General features: G+C 41.7%; 1 protein-coding gene, 1 long non-coding RNA gene and 1 pseudogene across 5 annotated transcripts in view; 2 read left to right on the top strand and 1 right to left on the bottom strand.

Annotated features, from left to right (window-relative positions):
* The window catches only part of LOC103349875 (uncharacterized), a 154626-nt gene that overhangs the window by 94718 nt on the left and 43210 nt on the right, over window positions 1-16698 (top strand). The window lies entirely within an intron of this gene.
* LOC138849598 (actin-related protein 2/3 complex subunit 1A pseudogene) lies at window positions 3864-5724 on the top strand (annotated as a pseudogene).
* On the bottom strand, window positions 7564-11764 carry LOC100355206 (acidic leucine-rich nuclear phosphoprotein 32 family member E). Of its 2 annotated transcripts, XM_070073658.1 has the most exons (2): window positions 10807-11458; window positions 10434-10640 (listed from the first exon to the last, which is right to left on the bottom strand). In XM_070073658.1, exons 1-2 carry the CDS (start codon window positions 11130-11132, stop codon window positions 10484-10486), a joined length of 483 nt encoding a protein of 160 aa, XP_069929759.1. In that variant the 5' UTR covers window positions 11133-11458; the 3' UTR covers window positions 10434-10483. The 2 variants fall into 2 exon arrangements, with proteins under 2 accessions (XP_069929758.1, XP_069929759.1); XM_070073657.1 differs by having other exon boundaries at window positions 7564-11764.

The following is a 16698-nucleotide window of genomic DNA, read 5'->3' as shown; positions in this document are numbered from 1 at the left end:
TTTCCTATTGATTTGTGCAACCTCTTATATTAAAAACACAACTCTTCTGTCCATGATATATGATTCAAATACTTTTTTAATTTTCCATTTTCTTATAGCTTTATCTATGGTAATTTTTTGTTGCAATGGTTGAAACTTTAAATCTTTGTAATTTTTGGCTTTCATATTTTGCATTAAAATATTGATAGTCCAAGTTCATAGCTTTGGAAATATTTACCTGCCTTTCCTTATAGTTATTTTATTTCTTATGTGTAACCATTGAGTCCTGTACAGATGAGACACTATGAATTCATTCTGACACTTCACCCATTGCCCGGGTTAACCAAGAGCAAAGTTGGCAGATGGGATAAAGCCCAGAAGCATCCTTTTCACTTAACACTGAGAAAACCAAAGCATGTAACTGTTTTTGCTTCCATTTGTTATCACTTTAGTGCAGGCAATTCAAAATATCCATGTTTCAAAAGGTAAGTCAGGGATGAAGGTTTGGCATAGTAATTAAACACTGGAACACTCACATCCTATATCTGAGTGCCTGGGTTCAAGTCCCAGTTCTACTTCTGATTCCAGCTTCCTGGTAATGTGCTCTGTGGGGTACAGCCATGTTGCTCAAGCAGTTACGTACTTCACATCCACATTGGAGATCTGGACTGATGTCAGCTCCAGCTAGGCCCCGTCCCAGCCCTGGCTCTTGTGGGCATTTGGGGGATGAACCACTGTGTGAGGTAACTCTTTCTGACTGTCTCTCTGTCCCTGTCTCTCTCTCTGTTACTCTGGCCTTCAAAATAAATTTCAAACAATTTTAAAAGATAGTGTGGTTCAATTTTCAAGGTGTGTTGTTTTGGGATGAATGGGGACTTTTTCCAAAGGAAATTTTACAATTCATAATAGCAAGTTAATTACGCAGTAGGCATAATTTCTCCCCTAAATCCTATATTTGAACTTTTCAAATGGCTTTCAGTTTTCTTGAAGGTCCACAGCATTAATATTTTGTACTGCTATACCAGAAAAGACTTGAAATACACATTCTCTTTGCCAGAAAACCTCTGCTGAGTCCATGGGTAGAATTAGCTACAATGTGTGATGACAAAGGTCAACAGCTGTTATTTTGGCTTGCTCACCATTTCTTTCTCCCTTAGTACCACTGCACTGGTTCTTTTGGGAAATATCCTCTCCTCCACTCTGTGCAGTCTGTGAGAGCTGGATGTTAGGAGGCACTGATCTTTGCTCTAGGTTGCATTCAAGGCCACAATGACCAACTGGATCACATGTTCCTTCTATGGGTTTTAGTAATTCAATCATGTGCACACATGATCCAAACCTGGGGTGATAAATTTTCCCTAAAATTTGAGACATCAGCCCTCAGGGGTGATAAACTATTGAAAATGTCAGTTGGAGCTTGTTGAAGTCATGTTTTTTGTTTCTTCTGTAAAGGAGATTGAGGTCAATTTGTAAAGCAGCAGAAGAAAAGATCAGGAGGAAAAAACCCAAATCTAGCTAAACTTGAAGTCAGTACTAAGCCCTCTGGTTTTAGATACTTATTTAATAAATCAATTACTCTTCATGTTTTAAAAGCTAGTTCAATAATTATTTTTGATCACTTGAACCTAACAGATACTTGATTAATACCTCAATATAGCCATAGCCTTACAAAGGCTAAGATTATTATTACTGGGTAGAGATTGATGGGTCAATTTTATACTTGATATTAATCTGGAAGCAGGTATAGAATGTGAAGGAACATAGCTTTCAACAATGGAACACTGGTCTGATTTCCACACACAAGTGCCCTGAGAATTATTTTCATATTTCTAACTGACTGATTATATAATTCTCTTCTGAAAATAGCTGCCTTATGAAAGAATGATGTTGGCTTGATGCTGGTTTGACCTTGGTCTGACCTTGATTGACCTTGGTAAGTCACTATACGGTGCTTTCCTGCAGCCTCCTTAAGTGAACAGTGGCTATTTAAGCCACACACACTATCAAACGCAGGTGCTAGTATATGGATAGATTACATGGTTTCAAATACCTGGCATTTCCTGGGGAATATGACCATGTAAACTTAGTGTCATTGTCTGTGTTTAAATGATTTAGAGGTGGGTTTGCATTGCTGGGTTTTAATAACTTGCAGCATACAATCTATGTCACAGTAGCTACACAAGGGTTGCTGCTCATTGCATGATTAATTCTTGAATACTTTGAAATATTCCAGCACTAGTCCTTTAAAATCTAAGTAGTGTATTTTTTTTTTTTTGACAGGCAGAGTGGACACTGAGAGAGAGAGACAGAGAGAAAGGTCTTCCTTTGCCATTGGTTCACCCTCCAATGGCCGCCGCAGCCGGCGCTCTGTGGCTGGCGCACTGCGCTGATCTGATGGCAGGAGCCAGGTGCTTCTCCTGGTCTCCCATGGGGTGCAGGACCCAAGCACTTGGGCCATCCTCCACTGCACTCCCTGGCCACTGCAGAGAGCTGGCCTGGAAAGTAGTGTTTGTTACCACTTTAAGATGTTAAATGCTGCTTTCAATAAGTACTTCTTTCTCCCCTGATTAAAGCCCTCACTTTCCTGTGCACTTCTCTCACTGAATAAAATCCTTGAAAACTTAGAAAAAAAAGAATATTTCTAGAACTTCAGGAATTTCTTTCATTTCTCCTATCAGTGATAACTTTCATTCTGAAGTTTCTTGTAAAGATTTTATTTATTTATTTGAGATGTAGAGTTACAGACAGAGAGAAGGAGAGACAGAAAGGTCTTCCATCTGCTGGTTCACTTCCCAAATGGCCAAGAGGGCTGGAGCTGGGCCGATCTGAAGCCAGGAGGCAGGAGAGTCTTCCGAGTCACACATGTGGGTGCATGGACCCAAGTGCTTGAGCCTTCCTCTGATGCTTTTCCAGGACATAGCAGAAAGTGGATTGGAAGAAGAGCAGCTGGGTCTTGAACCAGCGTCCATAGGGGATGTCAGCACTGCAGTGGAGGATTAACCTACTGTCAGCCCCGATTCTGATGTTTATCACAAAGCATCAGTGTTTGCTTGTACTTGGGCACTCACAAACGGAATATTATAGCATTTACTTTGTTGTTTGGCTACTCAGAATCAATCATTTATCTGTGAGATTCATCATTGCTGAGAGTACCTGTGATTTTTTAAAAATTTTAAATATTCTTTATTTGTATTTTTTTTTGACAGGCAAAGTTAGACAGTGAGAGAGAGAGACAGAGAGAAAGGTCTTCCTTTTCCCGTTGGTTCACTCCCCAAGCAGCTGCTATGGCCGGTGCATTGCAGCTGGCGTGCTGCGCTGATCCAGCTGATCCAACGCCAGGACCCAGGTGCTTCCTCCTGGTCTCCCATGGCAGTGCAGGGCCCAAGGACCTGGGCCATCCTCCACTGCACTCCCGGGCCACAGCAGAGAGCTGGACTGGAAGAGGAGCAACCGGGACAGAATCCAGCGCCCCAACCGGGACTAGAACCTGGGGTGCCAGCGCCGCAGGCAGAGGATTAGCCAAGCAATCCGTGGCGCCGGCCTTTATTTGTACTTTCAAAGACCCGTGAATCTAAAATGTCATAGTCAAATCCAAAAATGACTGCTCATTTGGGGCTTCAGAGACCTGGTCTCCAGTCCTGGTTCTCAGCTAACCAGATGTGGACCTCTCTCCCCTCCAGTTTCTTCTTCTTTAAAGCCGGAGGCATCACAATATCAGATTTCAGGACATACTACAGGGCAGTTGTTATCAAAACAGCATGGTACTGGTACAGAAACAGATGGGTAGATCAGTGGAACAGAATAGAAACACCAGAAATCAACCCAAACAGCTACAGCCAACTTATATTTGATCAAGGATCCAAAACCAATCCCTGGAGTAAGGACAGTCTATTCAATAAATGGTGCTGGGAAAATTGGATTTACACATGCAGAATCATGAAGCAAGACCCTACCTTTCACCTTACACAAAAATTCACTCAACATGGATTAAAGACTTAAATCTACGATGCGGCACCATCAAATTATTAGAGAGCATTGGAGAAACCCTGCAAGATATAGGTACTGGCAAAGACTTCTTGGAAAAGACTCCAGAAGCACAGGCAGTCAAAGCCAAAATTAACTATTGGGATTGCATCAAATTGAGAAGTTTCTGTACTTCAAAAGAAACAGGAACGTGGTTCTCCGCCCGCGCCCGCCGGAGCCTGTTCGCATCGACTGACCAGAGTCCGCGAATTCGCCGCTCCGAGCCCTTCCGCACCTCCCCAAGCCCAGCTTTCTATCTTTTGAAAACACTAAGAATAATGTCTCTGCATCAGTTTTTACTAGAGCCAATCACCTGTCATGCCTGGAACAGGGATCGTACCCAGATCGCCCTTAGTCCCAATAACCACGAAGTGCACATCTACAAGAAGAACGGGAGCCAGTGGGTGAAAGCTCATGAACTCAAGGAGCACAACGGACACATCACAGGTATCGACTGGGCTCCCAAGAGCGACCGCATTGTCACCTGCGGGGCAGACCGCAACGCCTACGTATGGAGTCAGAAGGACGGTGTCTGGAAGCCGACCTTGGTGATCCTGCGGATTAAGCGCGCAGCGACTTTTGTGAAGTGGTCGCCCCTAGAGAACAAATTTGCTGTGGGAAGTGGAGCACGGCTCATTTCTGTTTGTTACTTCGAGTCTGAGAATGACTGGTGGGTAAGCAAACACATTAAAAAGCCAATACGCTCCACAGTCCTCAGCCTGGACTGGCATCCAAACAATGTTTTGCTGGCATCAGGATCGTGCGACTTCAAATGCAGAGTGTTTTCTGCCTACATTAAAGAAGCGGATGAAAAGCCAGCCAGTACACCCTGGGGCAGCAAGATGCCTTTCAGCCAGCTGATGTCAGAGTTTGGGGGCAGTGGCACTGGCGGCTGGGTCCACGGGGTCAGCTTCTCTGCCAGTGGAAGCCGCCTGGCCTGGGTCAGCCATGACAGCACCGTATCTGTGGCCGATGCCTCAAAAAGCGTGCAGGTCTCCACTCTGAAAACCGAGTTTCTGCCACTGCTCAGTGTGTCGTTTGTCTCCGAGAACAGCGTCGTGGCCGCCGGCCATGACTGCTGCCCGATGCTGTTCAACTACGACGACCGCGGCTGCCTGACCTTTGTCTCCAAGCTGGACATTCCGAAACAGAGCATCCAGCGCAACATGTCCGCCATGGAACGCTTCCGCAACATGGACAAGAGGGCCACGACCGAGGACCGCAACACGGCCCTGGAGACGCTGCACCAGAACAGCATCACTCAAGTGTCTATTTATAAGGTGGACAAGCAAGACTGTCGCAAATTTTGCACAACTGGCATCGATGGAGCCATGACAATTTGGGATTTCAAGACCTTGGAGTCTTCCATCCAGGGCCTCCAGATAATGTGAAGCTGCGCGAGCCTCCGCCATCCAGCATGACCGCTGCGGCTCTGCCATTAGCATGATGGTGAGGAAAGCCAGCCCAGAGGAGACACAGCGTGCAGACCCTGCGAGTGTCTGACTGTAATTGGTGAAAGTGTCAGTTTTTTAAAGCAGCAGTGTTTTTTTTTTTTTTTTTCTTTCTTTCTTTTTTTTTGCGATTTCATTCCGTTCTTGACCAAAGCTTCTCTTTAAGTAGTTTATTATGAAGATTGTCCACTAACTTAAAGGAAAGGGTGAGGGGGGTATGTAAATTGTCCACTAGAAAAGTAAATAAAAATCCTCAAAAAAAAAAAAAAAAGGAACAGGAAAGTGAAGAGGCAACCGACAGAATGGGAAAAAATACTTGCAAACTATGCAACAGATAAAGGGTTGATAACCAGAATCTACAAAGAAATCAAGAAACTCCACAACATCAAAACAAACAACCCACTCAAGAGATGGGCCAAAAACCTCAATAGACATTTTTCAAAAGAGGAAATGCAAAGGGCCAATAGACTCATGAAAAAATGTTCAAGATCACTAGCAATCAGGGAAATGCAAATCAAAACCACAATGAGGTTTCACCTCACCCCGGTTAGAATGGCTCACATTCAGAAATCTACCAACAACAGATGCTGGCGAGGATGTGGGGAAAAAGGGACACTAACACACTGTTGGTGGGAATGCAAACTGGTCAAGCCACTATGGAAGTCAGTCTGGAGATTCCTCAGAAACCTGAATATAACCCTACCATACAACCCAGCCATCCCACTCCTTGGAATTTACCCAAAGGAAACGAAATTGGCAAACAAACAAGCTGTCTGCACATTAATGTTTATTGCAGCTCAATTCATAATAGCTAAGACCTGGAACCAACCCAAATGCCCATCAGCAGTGAACTGGATAGAGAAATTATGATACATGTACTCTATAGAATACAATACAGCAGTCAAAAACAATGAAACCCAGTCATTTGCAACATGATGGAGGAATCTGGAAAACATTATGCTGAGTGAATTAAGCCAGTCCCAAAGGGACAAATATCATATGTTCTCCATGATTTGAAACAACTAACTGAGCACCAAAGGGGAAACCTGTTGAAATGAAATGGACACTATGAGAAACAGTGACTTGATCAGCTCTTGTCCTGACTGTTGATGTACAATGCAATACTTTATCCATTTTAGTATTTTTTTTTTGTTCTAGTGCTATTGGTCAAACTCTGTAATTAACACACAATTATTCTTAGGTGTTTAAATTTTAACTGAAAAGTGATCCCTGTTAAATATAAGAGTGGGAATAAGAGAAGGAGGAGATGTACAATTTGGGACATGCTCAATCAGACTTGCCCCAAATGGTGGAGGTAGAAATGTGCCAGGGGATTCCAATACAATCCCATCAAGGTGGCATGTACCAATGCCATCTCACTAGTCCAAGTGATCAACTTCAGTTCACAATTGATCACACTGATAGGTCTAAGAGTCAAAGGGATCACACAAACAAGACTATTGTCTGCTAATACTAACTGATAGAATCAAAAAGGGAGAGAACGATCCAACATGGGAAGTGGGATACACAGCAGACTCATAGAATGGCAGATGTCCTAAATAGCACTCTGGATTCAGAATCAGCCCTTAAGGCATTCAGATCTGGCTGAAGAGCCCATGAGAGTATTTCAGGCATGGAAAGCCAAGACACTCTGGGAAAAAAAAAAAGAGAAGACCTAAATGAAAGATCTCTGCGAGTGAGATCCCAGTGGAAAGAATGGGGCCATCAAAGAAGGAGGTACCTTTCTCTTTTGCTTTATTTTATTTTTATTTATTTATTTATTTTTATTTTTTGACAGGCAGCATGGACAGTGAGAGAGAGAGAGAGAGACAGAGAGAAAGGTCTTCCTTTGCCATTGGTTCACCCTCCAATGGCAGTTGCAGCCGGTGTGCTGCGGCCGGCGCACCGCGCTGATCTGATGGCAGGAGCCAGGTACTTATCCTATCTCCCATGGGGTGCAGGGCCCAAGCACTTGGGCCATCCTCCACTGCACTCCCTGGCCACTGCAGTGAGCTGGCCTGGAAGAGGGGCAACCGGGACAGAATCCGGCGCCCTGACCGGGACTAGAACCCTGTTTGCCAGTGCTACAAGGTGGAGGATTAGCCTAGTGAGCCGCGGCGCTGGCTTGTACCTTTCTCTTAAGGTAGGAGAGAACTTCCACTTTGACTCTGACCCTGTCTGAATAAGAGCGAAGTTGGCGAACTCAAAAGGCTTCCATAGCCTTGGCAACTCATGACTAGAGCCTAGGGAGATTTCTGATGCCATAAACAAGGTGGAGGATTAGCCTAGTGAGCCGTGGCACCGGCCAAACATTCTTAAATGTTTCTTTTTGAAAAGATATGCACTCATTTAGTTGGAGTGATTGTTCAACGTTCATTACTATTTATAGTACTTATGGTAGCACAGTACTTATTTTACCTATTGACATACATTTCAATATAGGAGCCCAGCATGATCATATTACTGTCTGGAATTGTACAATGACAGCTTTAAATATTTTTCCTTTGTTCTAAAAGAAATGAAACAGTATGGACATATAAGTTCTTCTTTTTAAAACATTGATTTATTAGGTTTATTAGCTCTTTTCAAAAATATTTATTCATTTATTTCTTTTTCTTTTATTATTTTTTTAAGGGAAAAGGTCTATTGACAGAGGAAGTCCGATATGCTGTAGCGAAGGGCTGAGGAAGAGAGAGGCAGGGATTGAAAAAGAGATCAACAGAGAGAAAGGGTGAAGAAGAAACAGAGATATCTGGAGAGAGGGCACGTGTGCAGGAAGCAAGCCTTATTACACCTGTGCAGGGGGTGGGGAAATAGGAGCAGCAAATCTCATTAGGGTGGGGGTGGAGCTGATACCTGCGGCTGGGCCATTTGGTCACCTGGCTTCTATTTTTTTTTAAATTTATTTGAAAGGCAGAATTACAGAGAGAGAGAGAGAGGAAGAGACACACACAGAAAGAGAGATGTTGCATCCACTGGTCCACTCCCCAAATGACTGATTTCTTAGGTTGGGCCAACCTGAAGCCAGGAGTCCAGAACTTCATCATAGTCTCCCATGTGGGTTAAAGGGGCCCAAGCACTTAGGCCATCTCATGCTGCTTTCCAAGGTGCCTTAGCAGGAAGCTGGATCAGAACCAGCATCTTTGGTGTTACATGCAGAAGTTTAAATCCGCTGTGCCATAATGCTGGCCCAGGTTTATTTGCTTTTAAAAAGGCTTTACTAGGAAACTTGGCATTTGTTTTAGTGTGTATATTTTAATAAAAAGTTTCTGAGGTGGGAAAAGACGGTAACCGTTCTCATTCTGCAGCACCTCTAAATCACCCAGCTCTAAATCACCTGGGACAGCCAGGGTGCTCTGTCGTCTTGGAGGAGGTACAGGGCTCTCCAGAGTGGACTCTGTTAGCCAGCTCCATAGGGCAGCTTTCATTCTCCTTGTTCTCTGCAACATCAGGTTGCTGATGACTTCCTTGTTGAACATTCCTTTCCCTTGTTCTTTTTTTTTTCCAGATTTTTTGTATTTTTAATGGACATCCACTTGAAAGCAAGTCAACTTTAGTATCAATTTAGTCTAAAAGATTTTCCAGCTGCCTAGTGTATTTCAATTAAATGCCATATCCACAATGCTTTAAAACTATAGGAAAAATAATTAAAGGTTCTACTCAGTATTATCAATACTTTGTAGAGTGGTATGCAAATCATTTGAGAAGCCATGTTAAAAGTTTCACTTGAACACATCATAATGATCAACAGGCAACTTTCTGACTTCTTAGAGCACTAAGGTGCTCCCCAAAGCCGCCTCTGCTGCTTTTCTCTCTTCATCCTCTAATACAGTCTCACATGTGATCAGTCAGGAAATGCAGTCTGAGGTGTTGCCAACCAAGAAAGACCTACAGTAAGCACAGCTTGTTGCATAAAATCATATCAATAATAATATCTGTGCCTCAGAAGACAGTCCATTTCTTTGCCTTTCCTTGTTTAAAACTCAGGTCTGAAAAGGGAGGTAAGGTTTAAAACTAGAAGTTTTCCTGGGTATCTCCACAAGTTTCCTACTTTATTTTGGGATAAAGGAGGGAGCAACACATTGAAAGAAGCTGATCATAAAGGAACTGTTCAGAAGAAAAGAATGCTCACAGCTAGAAGCAAAACACTAGCCAAGCGCTGGCATGTTGTGATCTGCAGCCTGAGGAGAGGGCTCGCCTGCAGGGCTACAGATTTAGTGTGAGCGACTCTTCCTTCAAAGATAAAATCTTATCAGTCCCAACAAACCCCACGGACTACATTATTGAACAGAACCTCCACACAACCCATGAACTGGACTGCTGAGTAGAACCTTTACTATTCTGCTCCTCCTTTCCAAGTTACTCTTGTGACAGAGAAAGCACCCAAATGTCCTTAGTCCAAAAACAAGCCATTTCCTTCAGCTGAAGATCTCTGGATCACCTCTAAAAAATAACCAGCTTATTCAAACAACGATTGTTATTTCATATTACAACTGAATGTAATCTTAGTTAATTTATAAATAACTTTAAAACCTTATGAATGAAATGCACCAAACTACACCTGTGTAAAAGCGATCATGTTTTAATTATGAGCTAAAAATGACTAATACTATGAGCCTGAATTAGAGAAATTAAGATTCTAAATAAACTGCTAGGGAATTTCACAATGGGGGCCAATGAAAATTATTCTCTACATACAATAAGATCATTAACATACTAGTAACTCTTATTTGGAATGATAAGGCAAAAATAGTAAAACCAAACTTCTCCTATAAAAAGTTACACAATCTCTTCTGAAGGGGCAGCTATTGTACACAGAGAAACAGAGGAAGAAGTGATCACTCCATTGCACACCCAGGAACATTAGGGCCTCCGTCTCAGAATGATCTAGTCATCTTCTTCCTCTCCATCGTCTTCAGCATCTCGTTTCCTCTTCTCCCCTCGAAGACACTCTTCTTCTTTATCTTCCTCTTCTTCCCCTTCTTCGACATAGTCATCATCATCTTCTTCATCCTGAATTTCATCTTTCATTAAGTATGAGAGGCCCACTTCTTCTCCCTCTCCCACTTCTGAGCCTGCTTCATCCTCATCCTCATCCTCATCCTCCTCTTCTTCTTCCTCCTCTTCCTCAAATCCTTCAGGTGGACCGGCTTCATCTTCTTCTTCATCATCATCTTCATTCCCATGCTTGTCATCCTCTTCTTCAGAGTCTGGGGCTTCGTTATCCTCCTGATCAAACCCATCCAAGTATGTGATTTGCTGCAGCAGTTCAAAAATGCTTCCTCTGTAATCTTCCAGGTTTGTGATCTCACAGTTAAACAAGTCAAGACTTTTCAAATTTTTAAGATTTTGCAGAGCTTCAGCCGTACTGAGATCTTTGATTTTGTTTCCACTCAGATTGAGGTAGGTAAGATTTGGGCATTTCTCTGCCAGGACTTCCAAGCCTCCAGAAATTATATTGTCACTAAGTTCCAGCTTTCGAAGTTTACTTAAACTGGGAAGCTGGGCCAAAGAACTGAGTTCCACATTAGCCATACTCAGAAACTCCAGTTCTTTAAAAGTATCATTCAGACCTTCAATCTCCCCGTTGACACAAAGGCAGTTATCAAGGACTAACTCTGTCACCTCCTCCGGGGCTCTGTTCCTTAACTCCAGGTTAATCCTCTTCTTCATCTCCATGTCCTCCTCCTGCTCTTCTGCGACTACTCTCCTCCCTACCCCTATCCTGCCTTTCCCACTACCCCCAACCCTAAAAAATTTTTAAAGATTTGGAAATGAATGAAAAGAAATGCAAATATAAACGCCTACTACCACCAGATAGGTGTGAAGGAGAAAGAAAAGAATAGCAAATGGAGTCCAAGGAGTTGGGACTCTAACTCAGCTGCCCCCACCTCCTTGTCCACACACCCGCGCGCGCACACACACGCTCCCACACATACACACATACACACACACACACGCACACACACGGAGCCGCAGTTCCTTCCCCTTCAATGGCTGCTCAGAGACTCTTCCCTTGTTCTTACCTGAACCTGTATGATTCTTGCCTTTCTAATCTAAGTTTCTTTCTGATGGTTCACAGACTTATTGTTTTCTCTTCATTTCCAGATGCTTTGATTCTACTCTCATGAATTTTTATATATTCTTCTGTTCATGTTCTGTAATTACAGGATATACACATACATTCATAATTAGTAGACAGCATGTTTTTGGGTACATATGAGGGTCCTTCATAAAGTTCAAAAGGGGCAGCTGTTTGACCCAGTGGTTAAGAAGCCCATGTCTGGAAAGCCAAGACACTCTGGCAAAAAAAAAAATGACCTAAATGAAAAATCTCTGCGAGTGAGATCCCAGTGGAAAGAACGGGGCCATCAAAGAAGAAGGTACCTTTCTCTGAAGGGAGGAGAGAACTTCCACTTTGACTATGACCTTGTCGAAATAAGATTGGAGTTGGCGAACTCAAAAGGCCTCCATAGCATTGGTAACTCATGACAAGAGCCTAGGGAGATTACTGACGCCATAAACAAGAGTGTCAATTGTTAAATCAACAACAGGAGTCACTGTACACTTACTCATCATGTAGGATCTCTGCCCTTAATGTGTTGTCCAATGTGAAGTAATGCTATAACTAGTACTCAAACAGTACTTTACACTTTGTGTTTGTGTGTGGGTGCAAACTGTTGAAATCTTTACTTAATATATACTAAATTGATCTTCTGTATCTAAAGAGAATTGAAAATGAATCTTGATGTGAATGGGATGGGAGAGGGAGCGGGAGATGGGATGGTTGAAGGTGGGAGGGAGGTTATGGAGGGGAAAAGCCACTGTAATCCAAAAGTTGTACTTTGGAAATTTATATTTATTAAATAAAAGTTAAAAAAAAGAAGCCCATGTACACAATGGAGCACCTGCCTCTTGGCTTTGCTCTTGATGTCAGTTTCCTGTGAATGTGTACCCTGGTAAGCAACAGGTGGGTCCTTGCTACCCACAATGGAGATCCACAGTGAGTTCCCTGCTCCTGGCTGCAGCCTCAGTGAACTGGCAGTGAGAGAGAGAAACAGAGAGAAAGGTCTTCCTTCCATTGGTTCATGCACCAAATGGCTGCTATGGCTGGAACTGCGGCGATCTGAAGCCAGGAGCCAGGTGCTTCTTGCTGGTCTCCCACGAGGATGCAGTGGCCCAATCATGTGGGCCATCCTCCACTGCCCTCCCGGGCCACATCAGAGAGCTGGACTGGAAGAGGAGCAGCCGGGACTAGAACCTGGCGCCCATATGAGATGCCGGCGCTGCAGGAGGAAGATTAATCAAGTGAGCCACGGTGCTGGCCCCCCATAGATACAATTCTAAGATTATAATGATACTTCCCTGTTTACTTGTTTTTGAGTAAAATATGTTATATATAAACTTTTTAAAGACCTCTCATATCTATGAATTCTAAAATTTTCTCATAAATAGCAACATGATGTAAATATTGTTATGCGATATTTTCCCCCATTAATGATTACATTTTGGGGATATTGCTTTGGTGCATATATGCCTTGTTCTTCATTGCTTTTACGAAGTCTAGGGTATGCCATTACATAAATGTGCCGTACACATGCATCTGTTTTTCTAACAAGATTTGATTGCTTTAAAGTTTTCACAGCTGTTCATCACCTACAAAACTTAATCGATTAGCTCTCCTCCTTGCCTTACATTGTGTTTCCCTATAGAAGATGGTTAATCCATTCTTCCTCTTTGAACTGTGCACACTGCTGGCTTCCTCAAAGAATATTTTACAAAGCAAAATCCAGTCTGGGACAATACTCTCTTCTCACCTTCTTCACACTAAGTCTATATCAACTCTCTTTCCGTCTGGTTGCACTGGAACAAGTGTACCACCTCCAACTGCCTCGAAAAAGCTCTTGTTCTCATTTTTTTCCTTCTCTGTCAAGACACTGCTTCTTTTAGAATGCCTTTCTTAGAAATATATGCCAGAATACAATAAATCACCTAATTTTTTTCCTTCTCATGATTCTGTTTACATGAAGTATAAAATCAAGCAAACTATTGAAATCTTTTTTTTTTAACTTTTATTTAATGAATATAAATTTCCAAAGTACAGCTTATGGATTACAATGGCTTTCCCCCCATAACGTCCCTCAACCCGCAACCCTCCCCTTTCCCACTCCCTCTCCCCTTCCATTCACATCAAGATTCATTTTGGTTTCTCTTTATATACAGAAGATCAGTTTAGCATACATTAAGTAAAGATTTCAACAGTTTGCTCCCATACAGAAAGATAAAGTGAAAAATACTGTTTGAGTACTAGTTATAGCATTAAATCTCAATGTACAGCACACTAAGGACAAAGATCCTACATGAGGAGTAAGTGCACAGTGACTCCTGTTGTTGACTTAACAAATTGACACTCTTGTTTATGGCATCAGTAATCAACCTAGGCTCTTGTCATGAGCTGCCAAGGCTATGGAAGCCCCCTGAGTTCACTGACTCTGATAAGGCCATGGTCAAAGTGGAAGTTCTTTCCTCTCTTCAGAGAAAGGTACCTCCTTCTTTGATGACCCATTCTTACATAGTATATATTAAATTGATCTTCTGTATATAAAAATAATGAAAATGAATCTTGATGTGAATGGAATGGGAGAGGGAGTGGGAGATGGGAGGGTTGCGGGTGGGAGGGAGGTTATGGGGGTGGGGAAAGCCACTGTAATCCATAAACTGTACTGGAAATTTATATTTGTTAAATAAAAGCTAAAAAAAATCAAACAAAACTAAACTGGTGAGTCTGGAGATTAGGGGTGGAAGGGAAGTCAAGAGTACCCCAGGATAATGGGTGTTCTTGTTTTCCACCTGGCCAACACTTGCTCTGTGATGACACATGGGGTCTACATTTGGGCTGTGTGCACACTTCTCTGTATGGCTTACGCTTCACTAAATGTTACACTCAAATTTCATTTTCAAGAGCAGTGGATGGAAGATTTCCATCTCCTCTCTCTGCCTTTCACAGATGAAAATATAAGTGCATAAGCATTTAAAAAAAGAGTTTTTGAAGAATTGTCAGCACATTCCATCTGTACTTCCTTCCCTCTTGTTCACTATTTGTCCCTCTCAACTGAAAGGTCTGTTTAAGGCTAAGGATACCAAGGCTCTCAGCTCTGCTTTTTCTTATTTTGAGATGATCCTCTCTGTTTCCACATTATAAATAGTGCCTCAACATTCATAACTTCTGAATGTACTGTTGTGACTTAGACCTCTGAGTTCAAATTATGTCTGACCATCTACCTGACCTCTTCACTTGGCTATCTTGTAAGCATGGCACCCTCGTTTGTATCAGAATTCCTATGTTCCATTCCACCATAAAGCTGGAAATCAAATCCCATTCCTTCCTTGTTTGAAACATTTTAACTTTTCCAATTACACTTAAGGTAAAAGTAAATCTCCTTAAGATGACCTAAAAGTCCCTGCCTGGCGAACCTCTCTAATCTCTTCTTATTCTGCTCTACCTTAAGTTTCTAGGATTTGGAAATTTGGAAGCCTAATCATTCTTTTACTTCCTATTTTCCTCTGTTGCCTTCCCTTCCCTTCCCTTCCCTTCCCTTGTGTTCCTCCTCCACCTCTCTCCTTTCCTCCTTCCCAACCTCATGGCATACTTAAAATATCCAGGAAAATTGTAAGAAATTTATGACAAACCTGTATATACTTCTCATGTAGATTTTTTTGATGCTGTCTACTTTTTGTGCAAAACATGACAAACTCATTGCTGAACTCTCATTGGTCTTTCTCCTGTATGGAAAGATTTTCTTGGCTCTTTACGAGGGTCATTGTTAACTCAAAAACCTCAGTTACAAAATATCCTGGTTCCTGTAAACCCCACACACAATATGGAAATAAATACCCCAATAGCATTATCCTTTACACCACAGTCTGCTGATTTCCTTCATAGCAGTGATTATACTCTGTAATCATAGCAATCATTTGTCTGATTCCTTGTTTATTATTTTCCCCTAAATTTTTTATTTAATCAACATCTGGCATATAGTTAGCATTCATCAAATATTAATGAAATAAATATATTTAAACAACATTTAGTTTAAGGATGAAAGAATGCATATTCAGTGAAAAATTTGTAACTGACATAATTAATATATTTCTTTACTACCCACTTTTTGCAATGGTAAGATTTAATATTTACTTTTGCTTTCGCTGTGTCAGAAAGTTCTCCTAAGTCCTTCATAGACATTATTACATTAAAACATATATTTTGAGTATGTTTGTCTACAACGCAATTTGTGATGACTGAATGGTATATATTTTAAGAATCTATCATACATTATTTAATAATGTTCCATTGTTTTAAAAAAGGTTATTTATTTTTATTTATTTGAAAAACATAGTGCCAAAGAGAGAGGGGTGGGGTGGGGAGAGGTTGCATCTAGCAGTTTACTTTCCAAATGACCACAACAGTTGGGGCTGGGACAGGCTCAATCCAGGAGCCAGGAACTTCTAGGTCTCCCACATGATTGGTAGTGACTCAAGTACTTGAGTTATCATCTGGTACCTCCCAGAATGCATTTTAGCAGGAAGCTGTATCAGAAGCAGAGGTAGTACTCTGCTAAGGGATGTGAGCATCCCAAGTTATAGCTCAACCTGCTAAGCCACAATGCTCACCCATTTTTAATTTTAAATAATTTTTGCTCTCTTTTTCTCCATCTCCTGATCTCTCTGTCTGTCTGTCTGTCTCTTGATCTCTCTCTAGATCTCTTTGTTACACTCTCCTTCTCCCTCTTTTTCCTTCTTTGCCCCTTCCCTCTGGTCTGTCGGGTTTCCTCCAATAAACCCTTTCCCTTAAAAAAATAAATAATTTTGAAATAATTTTCCACTCTTGAACATTAGCTTGTTTCCAGTCCCCACCCCCTTTTTTTTTAATGTTTTAACATGTACATTGCCTCATATACTTATGCTTTTTCTAGGGAGAACATTTAAAATCTATTCCCTTTTAGCAATTTAAAAACACAATATATTGTTATTAACTACTCACAATTTAAGTGTACTTAAATTTTTACTTCGTTAAGTAACAAATCAAAAAAATTCCATATATGAGGGCACTTCACAAAGGTCTGTAGAAAATTGAGTTAAAGGATGATTTTTTTGGATGAACTGTTTTAAGACCCCTATAACTTTGATGGTTTCTTTAGGGTAAAGAACTAGAGCTATAGGGTCAATGAAGTGTTCACATTTTTAGCTT

Source organism: Oryctolagus cuniculus, chromosome 5, assembly GCF_964237555.1.
Source record: "Oryctolagus cuniculus chromosome 5, mOryCun1.1, whole genome shotgun sequence".
Taxonomy (NCBI): Eukaryota; Metazoa; Chordata; class Mammalia; order Lagomorpha; family Leporidae; genus Oryctolagus; species Oryctolagus cuniculus.
This window is presented reverse-complemented; position numbering and strand designations above follow the sequence as displayed.

Bases quoted from the DNA above. Each gene is read 5' to 3' on its own strand.
- LOC100355206 (XM_070073657.1), bottom strand. From the start codon at position 11,132: ATGGAGATGAAGAAGAGGATTAACCTGGAGTTAAGGAACAGAGCCCCG.